A 20,310-nucleotide genomic window follows, 5' to 3' on the forward strand; every position below is an offset into this window, starting at 1 on the left:
CTAAAACACGGGTTCTCAAGGCTTTCATAAGAAGGTAGTCGTGCACCCTTTCCTACTTTTGTCCACTCAGGGTCATTTCTAATAGCCACTGCAATGAGTGTAATGCTGTACTGTGTTGTATAGTTCATGCTGTGTTGGTTGTGGGAATAAGAAGACAATTAGATTGCCCCTGGATAGCTTCAGTCCTTGGTGGGTTGATTGTACAGATGTCTACTTTTCTTCTTTTTGAAAACTAAAAATTATTTTTATGGTGTGTGTGTGTGTGTGTGTGTGTGCGTGTGTGTGTGTGTGTGTAGAGGCGGGGAGAGGGAGAGAGGATGTTGTATGTGTCTCTTGGGGCTGGAGTTTCAGATGGGTGTTAGCTGCCTAATGTTCTCAGCAGCAAGCATTCTTATCCCCTGAGCCATCTCTCCCGTCCTCTTTTCTCCATTTCTTCTCAAGATGTGCGTTCTTTTTTCATTCGTGCATTTGAATTCCATCCTTGCTCTTCCTCTGCATTTGCTGATACAGCGTGGCACATCTCGTAATCCTGGCTTCATGTAACCGGGACGTTTGTCTTCGCTCTTGGAGGCAGCCTCGTATGATCACTGCTAATTGTGATTAAAAAGACTTGGGTAAAATGATCATTACAGCGTCAATATTCTGGGGTTCAAGTCTCCACTCTGCATCTTTTAAATCCAGAGTCCTCACGGTTACACCCTGGAAGTTACCCCTATTTTGCAGCTTCCTAAATAGCAGAAAGTTTGGCCATGTATGACTTGGAGAGGAGGGAGTAGCTGGGTTTCCTTAGCGGCCTGGCTTAGAGCAGAAGGCTGGTGTGTATTGGCCGTGCTTACTTCCATGCAGTTATTTCAGAGCATGGCATTGAAATGCGTACTTGACATGCGCAGGAGGTGCATGAGACACCACAGATGACCCTCAAGGTTGCAATCATGGCTGAACATGATGTAGGATACCTGTTTCTGACTAGGAATTAACATGAGCTTTGTAGCCGCTTTTTATACTATTTTGGGTTGTGTATACAGGATGTACTGAAAGGGGATTTAAGACGTTCAAAGCAAAAACCAAGTCCGCGTTTACCGACAGCAGGTTTGCGAAATTGCGAAATGTTACCATTTTGTAATGGGATACAACCACCTTGGACCCAGAGGTGGTCCTTCTGTGGATTGTCTTTCTGGTTGATATCAGGATGTGATAGGTTAGGTTCACATCTCGGCTTGTGTCTTCTCAGGGAACATAGGTAGGTCTTCAGAACCTGAAGATCTAGGGATTTCCACACTGTCCTTTCCAATGTCACAGTGGAGGAACAGTCCCCAGCCAGGGCCTGGTGCTCCACAGCAGGCGATAGATGTGGGGGAAGGGTAACCTTTCCCTTGTGCAGTTTCTTGCCCCAAGGGCAAAAGGGTTAAGCAATGCTGTGTTATTAAAAGGGTGTGTGCGTGCAGATGGTCGTGGATTCATGCACAAACATAAGAGAGAAAAACAGGTAATTCTTGCTAATTTTGCCTTTTCTCAGACAGCTCACCCCAGCCCCTTGGAGCAGGAATGGAGTTGTAACCCACAAGTGACTGAGTTTCCTGCCTAGAACCCTGAATTCTAAACTTGAGCAAGTCTTGTCAGTTCACTGCTGTAGAACACTGACTCCCCAAGCAACCTTCTGGGGTTTCCTTCCCCAGTAATGACAGTGACCTGTACTAATGAGGCCTCCAAAGACAAGGTCCATGGTGAATTAGAAAATACACTTTCATTATGCCATCTTGTGCAGGCACTGCTATACAATTAGAAATTCAGCGTCTAAGAGAATAGCCTGTGAAATGATATTGCCTGTGTAGGGGGAGGGGAAGGTAGGGTACAAGCACATTCGCCCATTGTGAACTGTCACCAATTTGTGTGTGTGTGTGTGTGTGTGTGTGTGCGTGCGTGCGTGTGTGTGTGTGTGTGTGTGTGTGTGTGTGTGTGTGTGTGTAAATGGCGAGTGTGTATGCTCGCTCGTTCATATGGATGCCTTGGAGGTCAGAATAGAGCATCGGACCTGGAGCGGGAGCTACAGCTAGTTGTGAACCGCCTGTATGTATGCGTGGTGTGCACAGAGGCAAGAAGAGAGCATTAGATCCCTGAACTGGAGTTACAGGCAGTTGCAAGCAACCGTGCGGTGCTTAGAATTGAACCTGGGTCTTTGGAAGAGCCTTCTCTTTATTCCTGTATTTTATTCTTGATAGTACGTGGGGTTTTCAAGTAACCAGAGCAAGCTGTTAAAAAATAAGTAGTCTGGGGTCTAAATTTTAGTTATCACAACCCTTGTTTGTGCCTTTGGTGTTGGGCAAATGAGGACCAGAATCAGGAAAGGAACACAGTGCGCTAGAGCCACAGCCAGGGCCAGTCTCCTCCATCCTTTGGGTCTTCCTGGTTCCACGTGGCCTCCTTCTTTCTGCAGGTGAATTACAGATGATGATGCGCGGAGCCGAGCAGTGGATAGGGAAAACTAGTACGTAATAGGCTCCTTGTCACTTCGAGTGTATCTTGAGTGCTCCCAGCACACAGCCTAGAAGCCTCTCCTGACAAGCGCAGATCTGCTCTTGGAGGAGTGCAAGCTTGTGCAAGCAGCCATGCTGCCTTGGGAGCTGATGTACACCCTCCTGCTGGTTTCTCAGTACTGAACGTCAGTGGAGGCCTGCAGACTTTCCCCCCCTTGCAGGGCTGACAGCTTGGGAAATGCTATCCTGGTGCTCTGCCATATCCTAGGCAAAGTTAAATACTTGTCTTTATCTTATATCGCCATGCATCAGCAGGCTGACCAGAGAAACTTTTTATTTTATATTTTATAGGGGAGCTTTTTTAAAGGGTATGTAGCAGGGCAGAATGGTTCATAACTGAAGTTTCAGTACATGAGAAACTAAAGAGAAAGATTACAAGGAAGAAAGGAGTACAGGTATTACAGGGCTAGGGATGTAGCTCAGCGGTAGAGCGCTTGGTTTAGCAGACACAGAGCCATGGGTATGGTCCCCCAACATGGCAACAACAGGAATGTAGAGCCTGGAGATTGCAGCCATTTCTAGACAGACATGGAGACATTGAGAAACTTTGGGTGCTGTGACTGTTATACTGTATCCGAAAATATCACCTTTACTTTGAATTAGTTAAATGACAAATTTGAGAGGTGGGGGAGGAACAGGTCAGATTTCCTGCCTGTTCTGGGGAATTTTGTATTTGAAGTCTTTAATTAGGTGTTCCTGTTGATTGTCTGTTTTTTAGAACAAAGTTGGGGGTGTCTCATAGTAAGAGACCTCCTATGCAGACATCAGAGCTCACTTAAAAGCATTGGCTGGAAAGAGATGTAAATTCACTGTTAATTGGGAGAGAGAATTTATAGAAAGTGAACGGTCCTATAAAGCTAAAAGCCTGGCTGCTTTCATCTCAGAGTTCTGCTTTAGTGCTGTGTCTCTCAAAAGTCCATGTCTGCAGGGTGGACTTTGCTGTGGAGTCCTGCCAGCTCTGAGGTCAGTAATACCTTTGGCTTAGCCTGGTGACTTCGTTCCTATCTACCAAGTTTTTTGTTGTTGTTTTGTTTCGCTTTGTTTTGCTTTTTGACTTTGGACTATGCTGAAAACATACCTGTAAAAAAAGATGCTTCTGTGTGTGCTGAAAATTTCTCTTTGTACGTGTGAGTGTGTGCACATGTGTATGTAGGCCAGAGGTCGGCCTCTGGTGTCTTTCCTTGGGAGACATCCACCCTGTGTTTTTTAGACAAGGTTCCTACATTGCCCTGGAGGTCACTGTTAAGTGAGGTTGGCTGGTCATAGAGCCCCAGAAATTTATGTGTTCACCTCCCCAGGCCAGGATTAAAAGAGAAAATCACCAGCGTGTTCTGGTGCTCTCTCTCTTGTCTCTCTCTGTGTCTCTGTCTATCTGTCTCTCTCCCTCTCATTCTCATTTGCTCTCTCTCTCTCTCTCTCTCTCTCTCTCTCTCTCTCTCTCTCTCTCACTGTGTGTGTGTGTGTGTGTGTGTGTGTGTGTGTGTGTGTGTGTGTGTGTGTTGATGATTAGGTTTTTGGATTTGTTTTCTTTTGGGATGAGGTCTCTCACCATGTGTCCCTGGCTAGCCTGGAAGTCACAGAAAGCTGTCATCCTCTGCCTCTCCAGTAAACACCCTGCATTTCTAGCAAATTCAGTGTGGGTCCTGGAATCACTCTGCACCTAATGCTCGAACAGTAAGCATTTGTCAGTTGAGCGGTATCCCAGCTGTCCTGGTTTTGATATGGTTGGCACTTTGCAGTCACTGTTGTACAGAAACCTCCCTGGGAAGCTCTTGCTGTCCAGCGTGTTCCTGTTGCAGCTGCCCTCTATGGCCTTTCCAGGCCAACAATGCTATGTTCATAAGTTCTTCCACTCTTTATGAGACTCAAGGGTTTTTGGATTTTTTTAATTTTATTTATTTATTTGTTTATTTATTTATTTATTTTTTGAGACAGGATTTTGCTGTGTATCACTGGCTGGTCAAGAACTCTTTGCAGATCAGGCTGGCTTCGAACTCAGATCTGTCTGCCTCTGTCTCTGTTGCTGGGTATAAAGATGTGCGCCATCATGCCCAGCTCAAAGGTATTTTTTTAGATCTATTTTTAAGTTTGTGTGTGTGTGTGTGTGCGAGAGAGAGAGAGAGAGAGAGAGAGAGAGAGAGAGAGAGAGAGAGAGAGAGACTGACTCTCAAGGGCATACAAGGTCACAGTGTCCATTGTGGAAATCAGAGCACAGTTGGAGGAGTCAGTTCTTCTTTGTGCCGTGAGGGTCTAGAGGTTGACCTCCGATGTCTTTACCCACTGAACCGTCTGCTGCCTCACCAGCTCTGTGATTTGCTTGTTACCCTGTTGTCTTAGAACAGATGGCGAGTTAACACTTGCTTGCGCATTGAACAAAACTGAGTTTTCCAGGCCCATCAATGAACGTTACTTCCTACGTGTGCAGATTTGTATGTAGGGAACTTTGGGCGATGCGTACGTTCATAGATAATGTCTAATGATATTGATGTCCCTGGGTACTTATTTATTGTTTATTTTGATTTACCAAATAAATGGTGACCCTGTCCTTGCCCCTGCCAGGCAAGCACTCTACCACACACACCAACTGCGTGCCCGTTACCTTTTACTAGTGAGTAAGTTGCCAGTGATGCCGTCAAACTCACTCTGTAGCTCAGGGTCCTTGAGTTTGCAATCCTGGCCTCGCCCTCTGTGGTAGCTGAGATACAGACTCGCACTGTGGCCCCAGCTTGGTTTCCCTTTCCAAGAACTGATTTATTTTGCACTAACAGTTGCTTTGGGGAGCTTCACCAGCAGAGTACGTTGTTGTGCATTCTGGATTCTTGCCATTCTCATGCAAAAAAAGCACAATATCCATATGGTTTGAATTTATAGCTAGAGCTTGAGAGAGGTTGAGCATCCTGCGTTTGTGTTCCTCCACCGTCTCTCATGCCAGGCGCCCTGCTCGCGGTTTGCTCTTCTTTGGGTTTGTTTCCTTTTCGTCTCTTTGATATGTGAGGTCTTTATAAAGATTGCCTTTAATTCTGATGTGATCTCCAGGAATTACCCCCAGTTGATGACTTCCTTTATCTTCAAGGGGTTTTTGCATGCCAGATACAGATGTTGTATGCATCTGTGTGATACATATATATGTACACGAATCCACATGCTCACCGAGGCCTCGGATTCACCTGTCTCTGCATCCCCAATGCTGGCCTACAGATGTCCACTGCCACGTCGAGCTTCTACACTGGGAGTCGGACCACAGATCTTCATGCTTAAATAGCAAACGCTTTTGCCAGCCGAGCCATCTGGCTGGACCCTAGAAGCTCCTTTTTTGTTTGTCTTGTTTTCCTTTCAAGACAGGGTTTCTCTGTGTAGCCATGGCTGTCCTGGAACTCCCGCTGTAGACCAGGTTGGCCTTGAATTTAGAGATCCACCTGCCTCAGCCTTCCTGGTGCTGGGATTACAGCCTGACCGGAAGTTACTTTTATAGAGCACATTTCTTCTTAACTTTTCAGCTCCTAAATTATGGATTACGGAGAGCCTCTTCCACTGCCCCCTCACACATACAAGAGTTGATTCTCATTTCATGCAGAATCTCTGGTATCATTCTTTCTGTGTTTAAATATATGATCCATTTGATGGGTGTCCCAGTACTCTGAGGAGGATGCCCATGTCCTATGCCTCCATTATAAGGATTTTTAAAATGAAAGGTACACACTATGCCCATGTAAAATCAGAAATGATGGGTCACGTTTGGATATGGGGGCATTTAGGTCCTTTTGTAGCTTAAGGCAGTGCTACGCTCTCTCCTTCAAGAGTAATGTGTTTACTCTTGAGCATGAATGAGTGAACACACTGAGTCCACCTGTGTGATCAGACCTAGGGGGACAATGAAATTTTGCCTTTGGAACAAATCCCAAGATATACCCGAAGACAATGTCTTCTTTTACTTGAAGTGTTTCAGTTTCATTCTTTATTTCCCCAGCATGAGGAAATTTCTCTTGTTTAAGAATTGTGCCTTTTGTGAGCCTTAATGTGAGGATGCTCAAAGTAACATCTGCGTCATTTAGAAGTTGCCAGAAACGGCCACTCCTATTGACGTAGTTTCAAAGTCTTTATGGCAAGTGCCGGGGGTCTGGGGATGGCGCTCAGCTGGTCAAGCGCTTGCCCATCATCCATGAAGCTCTGGCACCGTCCCCTGCACTGCACGCACCAGAGGGGAGGTGGTGAACACGGGCAATCTCAGCACTTGGGAGCAGCATGAGCAGCCCGAGTTCTAAGTCATCCTTGCTACGTTCAGGGCCAGCCTGGGCTACGTGAGTCTGCTGTCTCAAAACAAAGCAAAGCAAAAGCAACAACAAAAAGCCCTGCTCTAGCAAGGCTCAGCCAGTTCAAGATGTGTAATGAGAAAAGTGGCGAGCGGAGATTATTCGGGGTGGCTGCACTGGAAAGAGGAACAGATAAGGAGTGCAGCGACCCATTGCTCCCCTCCCAAGACCCCTCCAACTCTGTCCTGACTTTAGGATTTAGTTTAACAGAGGCAAGAAGAATACTGGGTCATTCATTCAGCCTTGGTCAAAGGTCCCTGCCCACCAGCTCAGCTCCAGTTCTGCAGGCTGCCTGATGTTTAGTTGTTGATCTGTTCCTTGCTGTCATCCCCATAGTGGATTCCTACCAAGGAGCTGATTCTGGTGTGGCACTGTCTTTCTTTTGGGGATTAGGTGACTGAAGAGAAAAGGTTAAGACCTCTGACAAATCTCTGTGCTCTCGAAAATGTAAAGGCGGGGGCAGAATGGAAGCAGTGGTGCTAGGCTTTCCTGCTGTCTAGAGAGTGTACATCTTGGTACTGTGTAGACCCAAGTGTGGAGTCGGTCACCCATGATCCCGCATGCAGGGCCTCAAGAGCCTGACTCAGCCTTCCAGGGGAATCTGAACATGCTCCGGTGTGAGTCCTGTGGCGGCCTTAGAAGTTGTATTTAATTTTGTAACAGCAGATCACAGTCTTGCGATGCTACCATGTGAGTGAGTGGGATTGGCCCTTCTTGGCATGTAGCAGTGTAAGGACTTAGGAAGTGGTGATATCTGTTATTTGACCCTGGTGTGCTTAGGAGTGGGAAATTTCTTCAGGAATTTTCCAGAGCTCACAGAGTCACTGCTGCTTCAGACTCTGTTGCATCCAGAATCCTGCCGACTAGGCTAGTGCTTCCCAATGTCATATAATTAAAAACCAGAAGAACGGGTTTCCAGAATATGCTAGGAAGTTTTGTGGCACTGGAAACTTGTTTACCCCCAACAAAAGCACCATTGTTCCTCCTCATCCCTCTCTCCCCTCTGCCTTTAAAAATAATTTGACACCAGAATGGAATACATATTTACCTGTGGTGGCTGTGGGCCAGGGAAAGTGGAGTTCGCCTACACAACAGTAATTTCTAAACTTCACTGCACCTACTGTTAAACTTAGGGCAGCTTTGCAGGACAGAATCCCCTAAATCCCTCTGAGAAGTCTTAGCACTACCTAACCCACATCTGTGTAAACAAGTTCATGTCTCAAGAGTGAGACCTGGGAGATGGTTTTCCTAAAGTTCCCCCAGACATTTCCACTGTGTGTGCACGTTTGAGACCTGAGCCTTTAAAGTCATGGAGTCTCTTATCACAGGGACCAAAGATCACACACACGAGAGAGAGAGATCTTGGCCTGGCAAGATGGTTGAGCCAGTGGATAAAGGCACTTGCTCCCAAGGTTGAGGAACTGAGTTTGTCAGGACTCCCGGGGTGGAAGGAGAGAATTGACTCCTACAGGTTGTCCTCTGACCTGCACATGGACACCATGGTATATGTTTGCAAGTGTGTGCACACCCGATAGACAAACAAATAAATAAGTGTCTTACAAGTGTGCATACACCCAATAGACAAGCAAACAAATGTAATACAAAGAACGGGTTCCTTAGGGTGAGTATAGTTAGAACAAGAAGTTGGTCGTTTACTTAGGAACGCACATGGAACTTGGTTCCTGGGATGGCTTTCCCATCTGAGAAGACCTCAGCCTGCAGTGTGTCTGTTTCCTCCTGAATGTCTTTGTAATGGTCTTACCCATTGATTTTGCTGGCTGCCAGCAAAGGTAATAAAATGCCAGAGGCCACCTGTGCCAGGGAGGTCAGGGCTGGACTTTCCTATTTGGCTCTGTTTTGATAGCATTAGCGGATTAATTCAAACCCCTTCTGGAGACTTTGACCTCTACGGGATTGTGCTGTCTTTGAGAGCAACAGTCCTTTCCAGATCTTTTCCTGTTAACACAGCCAACAGTTGAGAATCCTTAGGAAGTCCGTGGCCTTATTTACTGGCTCTCCTGCGAAAATTTCCCCGTACAGACTCTTTCAAAGTTTTCCACAAGGAAGGGAAGATGCAGATTAAGAACACCACTGCTCGGGGCTGGGGATTTAGCTCAGTGGTAGAGCGCTTGCCTAGCAAGCGCAAGGCCCTGGGTTCGGTCCTCAGCTCCGAAAAAAAAAAAAGAAAGAAAAGAAAAAGAAAAAGACAAGAACACCACTGCTCATCACAGAGGGCGTTCAGGCCCGGGGCACAGGTGCTCCAGTGGCATTAACGGGAATGCTATATGGTCATACCCAGAATGTAATCCCAGCCCTGGGGAGGGGGAGATAGAGCAACTCCCGATGCAGCCAAGCCACTGTAAGAAATGTGCAGACACCAGGTACAGTGAGAGACCCTTTATCGAGCAGTAAGGTGGAAAAGCAGTTGACAAGAAAACTGATGTCCACCCCTGGCCCTCAACACGTGTGCGTGTCTATGAAAGACACCAAGCTTTTGAACTTCACCGTGTGAGGCTTCTGACACTGAAGGACATTCCGAGGACATTTTCTCCTCTTCACTTTCTTTTTTTTTTTTGGTTCTTTTTTTTCGGAGCTGGGGACCGAACCCAGGGCCTTGCGCTTCCTAGGCAAGCGCTCTACCACTGAGCTAAATCCCCAGCCCCTCCTCTTCACTTTCTACCACTCAGACTCACTGGATCCACAGCTTGGCTAAGGTCTCTTGCCTGCTAGCCAGGCTCCCAGGTTAAATAATAAGTTATATTTTGCTGACTTGCAAAGACAGCTGTATGCTGGTGCAACTGAGGTCATGTCTTTTTAACGCGTCTTTATTCACCGATGTAAACGGCTGACAATGGTGATGTAAAGAGCATGTAAGTCAAGTAATCCTTTGTTTAACTCCTTCTTCTTTTGTATGGAATGACAGCCTCTATGCACATTAGTGGCCAATAAAAGGTGTGAGTAGAAGTACATTGGGAGGGGGAGGTTAGTGTTAGTCTGTTAATAGAAAAAACAGACCACAGACCTATAGGTTCAAACCATATCTCTAAGACTCTTGGGCTTTGGGGAACTGTGTGCTTTGGATGTATAAATAATATTCTCAGACCCATGAGCTTTGACTGCTTATAGAAATCCTGAGTTTTTGTTTACCCTGTGTGCATGTGTTGCTTCTTAGCCAGGTGGATATTTTGCGTTAATAATGATAACATTACTAAAAAGCTAACTCTGCTGGTAGGAATCTTCACGTGTGTTCTTGGGGTTCTGTGGTGTTCACTTGGGGTCAGTCATCGAGGAGAGCAATGCATTTAAGGCCTGTGAATTAAGGTGGTCACAGGTGAGCTTTCCCCGCCTCTCGGAGGAGGAGGGGACGTCATGGGAGGATGTGACACAGATAGCCTTCCAAGATGTGTGGTTTCTCCCCGTCCTCTTGGACATAATGTAGTCTAGAGAGACTATGTTCCCAGACTTGTGTTCAAACAGCATGGAATGTCCTAACCCTTTCCCTCACTGATTATGAAGCCTGTGTTTTAAGCAGTTCCCTGGTACACATGTAATTTCCCATGTAGTAAAGATAAAAGCAAACTTGCACACTGATGAGATGGATATGTCTGTCTAATACCGTGCAATTCAAAGATACACCAATTTGGTATTTACGCAGATGCTCTCATAATTCCTGAGAGGAATGATAGTAGGGAAAGAATAAAAGAATAATTAAACAAACTACCATGCTTCTGTAGGCCCAACGCATTGTGCAGACAGTAAAATATATTGCATTTTATGACACATAATAATCTTAACTCTGAGCCAGCGTGTTGCAGACAAGGTGCACTTGTGTTCCATAGTGTGACAGCATGCACAGTACAAAGTGTGTGCTGTGTGTTCTTAGTCAAGGCTGGGGCCAGGAAGGTGGACCGTCTTTATGCCCGGTGAATGACCTGATTCACTCTCCAGAATCCACATGGTGGAAAGAGAATGGACTCCTACAAGTTGTCCTCTGACCTACACACACACACACACACACACACACACACACGCACGCACGCGCGCACACACACACACTTTGTGTGTGTAAAATTAGAAGCTTCGAACTGTTTTCTTACTTCTCTGCTTGGTCTCCTAACTCGTACATACCTATGAAGTAGCATCTAATGGTCAGAATTACTATGAGGTACATAAGCTAGAAGTAGTTAAAAGGTAAATGGGTCGGAAAATAAACTCAAAGGAGACAGGATCTCAAATTGGACACCTAGTTGTAGGTGCCAGTGTGGTCTGCAGATGACTTTATGCTTGACATCAGCTAGATTCCTGTTCTCATAAATCGTTGGCTCCCGCGATAACGAGCTACTGAGGAAATCGCGGGCTCCTGATGACTCTGTCACTGGTTTTATCTTACTAAACGTTATCTGGGTGTCGTCATTCCCTATACAATGCACTAACATTTTTCCAAGCTCGTTTTAATAAAGAACACTTATTTCCCGGAGTTTAGTGACTTCAGAATTACCGGCCTTGTATATTTACAGAGCTGCAGCTCTCCTCTTCTCCACCCCACATTTCTTGCCACCTTTTTCCCTGGTGTTTTCCAGATCCTTTTACGTGCATCTGGAAAATGAGCACGATTTCCCATGTATTCATTAGGAGTCCCTGCCAGAGGCTGTTCTGTTTGATTTTCTTCCCCTCTGAACCTCAAAGGTAATGGTTCCTTCCTTATAGAGTAGAAAAAAGCTAACAGGGCCTTGTTCTGCATTTTCGAGGGTTAAGTAAGAGACTTTCCAACCACAGCCTCTCAAACATTTGCCCACATTAGTTGTAATGGGGAGTTAAAACCTTGTTCAGACAGCATCACTGTTACGCTAACTGTCGAGTGAGAGTGAAGGAGCTGCCTTGTGCTGTAGGGATCCATGCTTGTTTCCCCCAACTGAGGTGCCAAGGCATGGGTGAGTGACACTGGCCCTCTCCAGCCTGGGTCCTCTTCAAACTACTGTACTTCCCTCAGTGTGGAAAATCTTCTGGTGGGCCTTCCTAGAAGGTCCTAGAGATCCCTTGTCTTGGTTGCTTACAGAAAAGGCCAGTTATGATCCTAGAGGAGGTGTCTTAGTGTGGGTTAACGGATTGCTTCCCGGCCGTTCTGTTTTGTCCTTTACGAGGTGACCTGTTGTATGTGTGCAGGATGACGTTCTGTAACCCTGGTGCTTCCCTGGCAATAACTGGGAAGACTGAGTGCTCTATTCCGAAGGACCTTCAGTAATAAGCCCTTCTTTTGGGGCATTGAATGTGATTTAATGACTTCAAAAGTCATTCAGCCTGGGGTGGTGCGTGCCTTTTATCCCAGCACTTTGGATACTGAGGCAGGTGGATCTCTGTGAGTTTCAAGACAGCCTGGTTTGAATAGCAAGATGCAGGCTCTATAGGGTACATAATGAGACCCTGTCTCATACAATGAAATAAAATTAAATTTAAAGTTGCCTAACCCTGTGTTTGCCTTATTGAGTGTGTTGTGCTGGGGAGTGGGGGGCATATGAAATTGGGTCTCTGCAAGATTTTCCATAGTTACTTGTTCTTTAGTAAGATAGCTAGAGGGCACTTCAACGAAATGAACATCAAGGGGAAGGAAATCACTGGGCTTATCTTTTTTTATTATTTTTTTTAAATTGTTCTATGTGTATGAATATTTTGCCTGTGAATATATATGTGCACCACATGTGTTCCTGGTGTCTGAGGAGGTCAGAAGAAGGTGTTGGAACCGCTGGAACTGGAGATGGTTGTGAGTCTCCACAGGGTTATTGGGAATTGAACCTGAGTCCTCTAAAAGAGCACCAAGTACAGTATTATAACCTTCCTGAGGCGTCACTTCTTCAGCCTGCAGGATGTATCTGAAGAAGTTTAATTGATGAGGAAGTACATTGTGGAAAAGCTTTGCCATCATTGGGTGAAGAGGCTGCTCTGAATTTGTCCTATTACCAACATAGATGGCTCCTGAGGACTGACACCCAAAGTTGACCTCTGGCTTACATCTGCACGCGCACACACACACACAGTGGGCCAGCATGTTAGAACTTTCTGTATGACATGTTTTTTCACATAAAATAGTACATATTTGCTGTATTGTAAATAGTTCTTTTTTAATTTTTTTTTTTTTTGGAGCTGGGGACCGAACCCAGGGCCTTGCGCTTCCTAGGTAAGCGCTCTACCACTGAGCTAAATCCCCAGCCCCTTTTAAATGTATTTTTATTTTTAATTATATGTAAGTGTGTGTGCCTTTATGTGAGTATGTACACGTGAGTGCATTAGCCAGAGAAAACCAGAGGTGTCAGACCACCTGAAGCAAGAGTTAGAAACTTGTGAACTGTACGGTGTGTGTTTGGAAATCAAACTTGGGTCTCCTGGAAGAACAAGTGTTCTTAACCCCTCAGTCATCTTCCTATCCCTGCTTGTTGTCTTTTGAGTAGATGTAAAATCAAGGGGGAGAAGTCATCTGTGTACCCATCTGGTCACACTGCTAATGTTCTTTCTACCTATGCAGGCTTCCACTCCTCTTCCTCTTCCTCCTCTTCTTCCTCCTCCAAGGGCTTTACCATTTCTGCTGTGGTTTTGCTGCTGAAGAATCTTTCTGCAGGCACTGTTGGGGATCAAAGCAGGCATTTGCTCAAACTCTACACTAGGCTATATTCTCAGTCTTCTTTTAGCTTTTACTTCTTTTTTTTTTTTTTTTCCGGAGCTGGGGACCGAACCCAGGGCCTTGCGCTTCCTAGGTAAGCGCTCTACCACTGAGCTAAATCCCCAGCCCCCTTAGCTTTTACTTCTAAGAAAGTCTTTTCTCTCTGAACTGTGAAGTGTATTTTTGCTAGGTATAAAAGTCAAGTTTGCCAGTATGTACCCTGAATATTTCCAAGCTGCTCTTCTGTTTTTTGGATGCATTGTTAGAAATGAGAACTGTTCTACCTTTTTGTTCTTTTTCTCTTTAAAGAATTGTATTTTCTCTTTATCACCAATTTTAAGCAATGTGGTTGTACTACGTCTCTTATTTTTAAGTTTTTATTTTGTTTGTTTATTGTCAACATACACATAGAGGTTAGAGGACATCTTTGAAGAGTTGCTTCTCTCTGTCCACTACTGTGTACGTTCTGGGGTCAACTCAGGCCATCAGGCTTGGCAGCAAGCAACTTTACAATGAGCTAGTAATTTTTTACTGGAAACTAGGCATTGTTGGGTACAAGATGTTTTTGTGGTTTTGTAAATGTTCTTTATCTTCCAGAACTGAGGCCACTAGTTTCATCTTTGAGGTCTTGCTTCGTTCCGTGTGAACAGAGTATTATTTTTTGGGACTGCTTTTACCCTTGAAAGAGGTGACAATACGGACCTCAGTCCTCTACCCTGCACCTGTGATGTATGGGGCATTTTTTAGGCCTGGTAGGAACACACAGGTTCTGACCCCCAGGAGTTCCCACCACTGTGCATGTTGGTTTTTTCCTCTAGGACTTGGGTTTATTTGCATCTTCATTTTCTTGTACATTCTCTGGGCCTAGCTCTACTCCATTGAATATGAGGAGCCATTTTCTGTAAGTCTCCAGCGGGGTTGGGCGCTCCTGCTCACTTTCTCCCTCCCCCTACTATCCTCTGGTACTCTGTCCAGGTTCTGCTGCTTTGACATCCCTCACCCATCCTTCAGCTCCACCCTCTTAGCTCAAGAACATTACCATATCCACCTGGGCTTCTGCAGTCTGGGGATTTCCAACCTCCATATGCAGAAGGCTTGAGTTTATATGGATTGCAAGTAGAGTGAGCAGAGCCATCTGTCGTTTGTCTAGGTGTTGGATGTCCATGGCATAGTGCAAGACCAACATAGCTTCCTGTTCTTTGCCTGCCTTCCTTACTGTTGAAAGTTTCACTCTTTATTCTGATCATCCTCATACACATGCTCTTCCCATGATCCTCTAGCCTCAGCTGCTCCCTAAATTATATGTCAGCCCCCAAGTAAGAAACTGTGTATGGGTTTTCATCTGCCTATAAACTGTCCTTGAACGGCTGGAAACATAAAAAGGCATTCTCTAGTTTTTCCGGCTGTGGGGTTATGTTGTGCAAATCAGTGGGACAGCTTAGCATCACTTTTTAGTCCTCGGCCAATAGACTAAAGCATGGCTGAGGTATCCCATTCCCCAAAACGATGATTGGATGAGCAATATAGAGTCCATTAATAAAAACGCAAATGACTGCTGGGTGTGCTAGTGCACACCCTTAATTTCAGCACTTAAGAGGCAAAGGCAGGCAGATCTCTGTGGGTTTGAAACCAGCCTGGTCTGCATAATGTTTAGCAAGCCAGAGCTACATAGTAAAGCCCGGTGTTGAAAACAAAACAATAAAAGCTCAGAGAGATGACTCAGTGGGCAAAGCGCCTGTTCCACAAATGTGGGGACCTGAGTTCAAATGACCCATGTAAAGTCAGTCAGAGTGGTCATGCATATCTGTAATCCCAGTATTTATAAAGCAAGATGGGAGGAAGACCCCTCCAGGGTCTCATGGGCCAGCTAGCCTGGTATATGCAGTCGGAAATAAGAGACCTGATTCGAGGTGAAAGGCTAAGACTAATACCCAAGGTTGTCCTATGACCTTCATACACGAAGTATGACATTCATGGTGGTATTCATCCTAAATGAACACATAGCCTTGTATACACACACAAAGATTTTGAAAGAACATACTAAGTTACAAAAGGAATTTATCCCCGTAGCCCTAGAACTGGCTGTGGTCCAAAATATGGCCCCTGGCCTCTTTTATAAATAAAGTTTTATGGAAACACAGCCCAGTCCCTTTTTTGATATCCTCTCTGTGTCTATGCCAGAGCCTAACATACTCCTCTGCCCTTTGCAGAACATGCTTTTGAATTCCTGTTCTATTTCACTGTTGTCGAAGCAAGAAGTAAAAATCACAAGGCCAAAAGTTAAGACTTAGAAGAAAAAGTAGAATAAACTGTACTCGGGTAGAAGATTCCAGAACACTTGCTGTGAAAAATACACACAGCAGGATTAGCCTAAACTTCATCACCACTCACCACCGAATATATTTTACATATCTTTTGCCAGACTTAAAAATAGAAATTTGGGTGTCCAAAGAGGATGTGTTCCCTAGTATGGGCAGTGTTTATACAGTTAAGGTTAGCAGTTTTAAGGAAACAACACATCACAAATCAGTAGAGTGCATTTAAAACCCTCTCTTAGGTTACTTTGTGCTTCCCCGTGTCCAGAAACAGCCGTCGTCTTTGGACTTGGAGCAGAAGAGCGACGCTTCAGTTGTGAGTGTCCAGCATTTCCATGCAGACCGCCCTGCCACGGGACTGCTGCTCTCACAGACACAGGTTACTCATGGCAGCAAATTATCTACAACTTCTTATAAATTTTGCGCATCTGCCCTTTTATGTAAGTTACATTAGGCTTAGTTGATTTATTCATTGGGTCTTTCTCCTTACCTTCTACTCCAGTTGATACAGATACAGGATTAACCTGGGTTGGCCTTGATTTTGTAGTTGTTAATGTTTACTTATGAGAGTGTTTGAGAGGTCGGAAGATGGTGTTGGACCCTCTGGAGTCATAGGCAGTTGTGAACTGCCATGTTGGTGTTGGGAACTGAACCCTGGTTCTCTTCGTAAGCATTCTTCACTGCTGGAACATGGCTCCAGACCCTGTTGTTTGTTTTTAAGACAAGTTCTTGTGTGGCCCAGGCTGGCCTTGAACTCAAGATCTTCCTGCCTCAGGGCTGGAATTACATGTTGAGGACCCTTTTCTTAGGATTTCTATTGCGGTGAAGCACCATGATGAAAAACAAGTTGGGGTTAAAGAGTTTATTTTGCTTATGAAGTTTGTACATCACTGTTCATGGAAGGAAGTCAGGGCGGGAGTCTAGAGGCAGGAACTATCCAGAGGCCATGGAGGGAGGCTGCTCACTGGATTGCGTCTCTGTGTCTCTTGGCTTGCTCAGCCTGCTTTCTAATAGAACCCAGGACCACCAGCCTAGGGATGACCATACCCACCATGGACCAGCACAGTCCACACCCCTCCCAACCACCCTATCAACCATTAATTAAGAGAATGCCCCACAGGCTTGCCTACTACCAGATCTTGTAGAGATATTTTCTCAATTGAGGGTCTTTATTCTCAGATGACTTTAGCTTGTGTTGAGTTAACATAAAAACCAGCCAGGATTTTAGTTTACTTTTAGGACCAACATCCTGTACTTGGGGAATGACTTGAAGAAGATACTAGAGCTTGCAGAAGGGATCGTTAGTTATGTGAGCTCATCTGCTAACAAGCCTGTCTGGAGTACTTAATGAATGTGAATTATTTGTATTGAGTAAATATTGAGACTGTGCCTTTCTGTGGCCCCAGCTGACCTAGAATTCTCCATAGACTCAGGGCTTGCCTTGAACTTAGCCAGTCCCCTGCCTCTGCCTCTTCTTCCCCTGTGTTGGGGTTACAAGCTTGTCCCACCATGCCCAATGAGACATAAATACAGAGGTTCACTCCTGCTTTGGGAATACTGACCTTCATACAGTCTGGGCTATACATGGAGGTCTGCCTCCCCAAATACATAAATGATGAGAGACGACCTTGATGGGAAAGACAATTCAGCAGACTTCTGGAATGCCAGGAATAGATACCATTGACAACCAAGTAGAACAGAGGAAGAAACTGTGAACACAAGTACCACACACAAGTAATAAAACCAAGAGTCAGTGGAGCTCCAGTGGAGACCAGTAGGCTCAAAACATTTCAATTTATTTTATTTTAGGTTTGAATGTCACCATAGCAGATAATTTAGTCATAAAACAAAAACAAGATCTAATAGTGGGGCTGGAGAAATGGTTTAATGGTTAAGAGTGCTTGCTAATCTTGTGGAGCACTGGGTTTGGTTCCCAGCACACATAGGGTAGCTCACAATTCCTTGAAGCCACTCCACTTTCTGGAGATCTCACCCTTCTCAGATTTGTAGGTACTGCACATTTGCAATGCACACACATGCATATACATGGGTGTGCACACACATAGAAATTACATAAATGGAGCTGGGCAGATGGCTCAGTGTTTAAGGACACTAGCCACCAAGCCCGATGTCCTGAATTTGTTGCCAGGACTCACATAGTGGAAGGAGAAAACTGACTCCGGCAAGTTTTCTTCTGACTTCCACATGTGTGCCTGTGCATATACAAAGAAACAACAAAAACCCAAAAGTTTGTAGCTGGAAAGATGGTTCAGCAGTTGAAGAGCATTTGCTGCTCTTGCAGAGGACCTGAGTTCCCAGAACCAACATGGCAGCTCATAGCCATTTGTAATTAGAGTTCTAGAGGAATCAATTCCTCTTCTGGCCTCCAAGACCAGTACGTGCATGGTGCACATACAACATTCAGAAAAAACATCTATCTACGTAAAAATAAATCTTTAAGATTTAGAGTTAAGTAATAGCAAAATCCAAAAGAATGAGGCTCAGATTGGCCGTAGGTTTCTCAGCACTGATAGTGGATGTGGAAACAAGCCTTTGGGGCTTTGAGAACCACTGATGTTCAGTTTTGAATTCTTCCTTAGACTGTCAAGTACCAGGGTAAAATACATGGTTTTATCCCTCCAAGAAATACAATTTAATGTTCCATACACTGTTTTGATGTGTTCCAGGAAACCAGTAGATTAATAATCTACAAGGGTGCCGACTCGGTTGTAAGCAGAACTAGTTTGGGTTTATTGAACCACAAGAGGAACGTATTGAAAGGATATTGGATAGCTCACAGGGTGGTTGGGAAGATAAAACCAGTCTTAGGGAACAAGTAGGGGCAAGAAAACCTAGACAGCTAGATCCATAGCTAAGATGGGAGACCCCATAAGGGACCAGCAGTTGGACTTCCTCTGAGGCCTCCTGGGCCTCTAGCGATCGTCATGGTGCTATGTACAACCTCCTGCTATTGGTGCCACCACCAGGACTATCATCATCACCTGATGTTTCCTAGGGTTCAAGTCCAGGGTGGGTCTGTGCTTTGCCTCCACCTAGGTCAGGGGCTTATAGTTGTCCAACTTGTAGCCCTTTTTGATGAAGAAATTTTTATATGACCCCAGGTACATGAGTATATATAATAGGTATACAAACTAATCATTTACTGATAATAAATTATTTAAGAATTGCTTCAAGCCATTTTTGTGTAACACGCAATTTTACCACTTATTAAGGACAAAGGCAAATTTGCATACTAATAAAGCAAGATGTGCTTTTTATTTTAATATGAACAATGAAATCTTGAGCTGGGAAAATTATACCTCAACAGTAGAACACGTGCCTGGCCTGCTCTGGTTCTGGGTTCAGTCCCCCAATATTCAGATTCAGGGGGTGAGGAGTTTAATCTTGGCAGAATACCACAGAAGCTAAAGGAAATTCAACCTTTTTCACAGTAAATTGATATTTTTACTTTATAATCTTCGAGAGTGAGAACACCAGTCACATAAATGCATAACTAGATGGCAGAAATATGATTGGGGCTATTTCAGAAATGATTGGAAATCCTGTCTTGTTCTCAGGTTTTTAATGAAACTGAAGTCAACTCAAGCAGTAGTTTTTGTTTTTTGAATTTTAGGATCGCACTCCAACGATACACTAATTTGATTTTCCTATGCTGGGGAACAATGATAGGAATATACTAAAAAGTCTTTGTTTTCCGTAATTAAGCCACGGTGTTTCTGTCAGCAGAAAGCTTTGTGTGTATGGTGCAAACACAGTGGTTTGTGAGCTACGTAATCTCAGATTTGTACTGTTTCCTGGGGTGTGTTCATTGGTGTTTTTCTGGTGTGATGGCATGTGCAGTACAAGCGGTATCTTGGGTGTTCAGAACCAAGGCTGTGGTGGAGGTGTCTGATAAAATATGAGTGAACACTCCCAGACACCTATGGTCATTTTGCGGTGTTTAATTTGGGGTTAACTTTTGATGGTTGCACATTCAAAAACCTTTGACAACTACCAGTTATTTCATGTGACTCCTAAATGTGGTTATGCAAACTTCTGTGTAGGGTCAAGACTACCCTTGTCCCACGTTCTTCACGTGTGCTGTTTCGTTCATGCTTTACAATGCTTCGATCCAGTGAGGTAGCTATAATTATATATAATTATCCCCATGATTCAGATAAAGAATTGTGAGAGAGAGGCTGCACGTAGTAGATGTTAGATGTTGAGTACGGTCTGGCCAAGGTTCCAGAGAAACGAGTACAGAGAAGTGGCTGTTTCAGCTTCCGTAGCAAATGGAACTACTCACACACACTGATAAGAGCATTTTCTTAACACGGGGCCAGGTTCCAACAGTAGGCAGATAAATAATGTCTACCAGAGGCTTCAGCACTGTGGACAGTGAAGGAAGATGGCAAAACAGTAGCCATGTTGGGGACTGGGAAGCAGCCCAAGGTCTAGGCAGCAGATTGGGAAATGTAGGCAGAATATGGGGTGGGGGT

The 20,310-nt window shown here is 44.7% G+C and overlaps 1 protein-coding gene across 7 annotated transcripts in view; it reads left to right on the forward strand.

Annotated features, from left to right (window-relative positions):
- The window catches only part of E2f3 (E2F transcription factor 3), a 77,371-nt gene that overhangs the window by 37,241 nt on the left and 19,820 nt on the right, over positions 1-20,310 (forward strand). For 2 of the 7 annotated variants that reach the window (XM_039095503.2, XM_039095504.2), the window contains exon 1: positions 12,962-16,251. In XM_039095503.2, coding sequence (XP_038951431.1) covers positions 16,147-16,251 — 105 coding nt within the window. In that variant the 5' untranslated portion in view covers positions 12,962-16,146. 7 annotated transcript variants of the gene reach the window in all.

This window comes from Rattus norvegicus, chromosome 17 (genome assembly GCF_036323735.1).
Source record: "Rattus norvegicus strain BN/NHsdMcwi chromosome 17, GRCr8, whole genome shotgun sequence".
In the NCBI taxonomy this organism is placed as follows: Eukaryota; Metazoa; Chordata; class Mammalia; order Rodentia; family Muridae; genus Rattus; species Rattus norvegicus.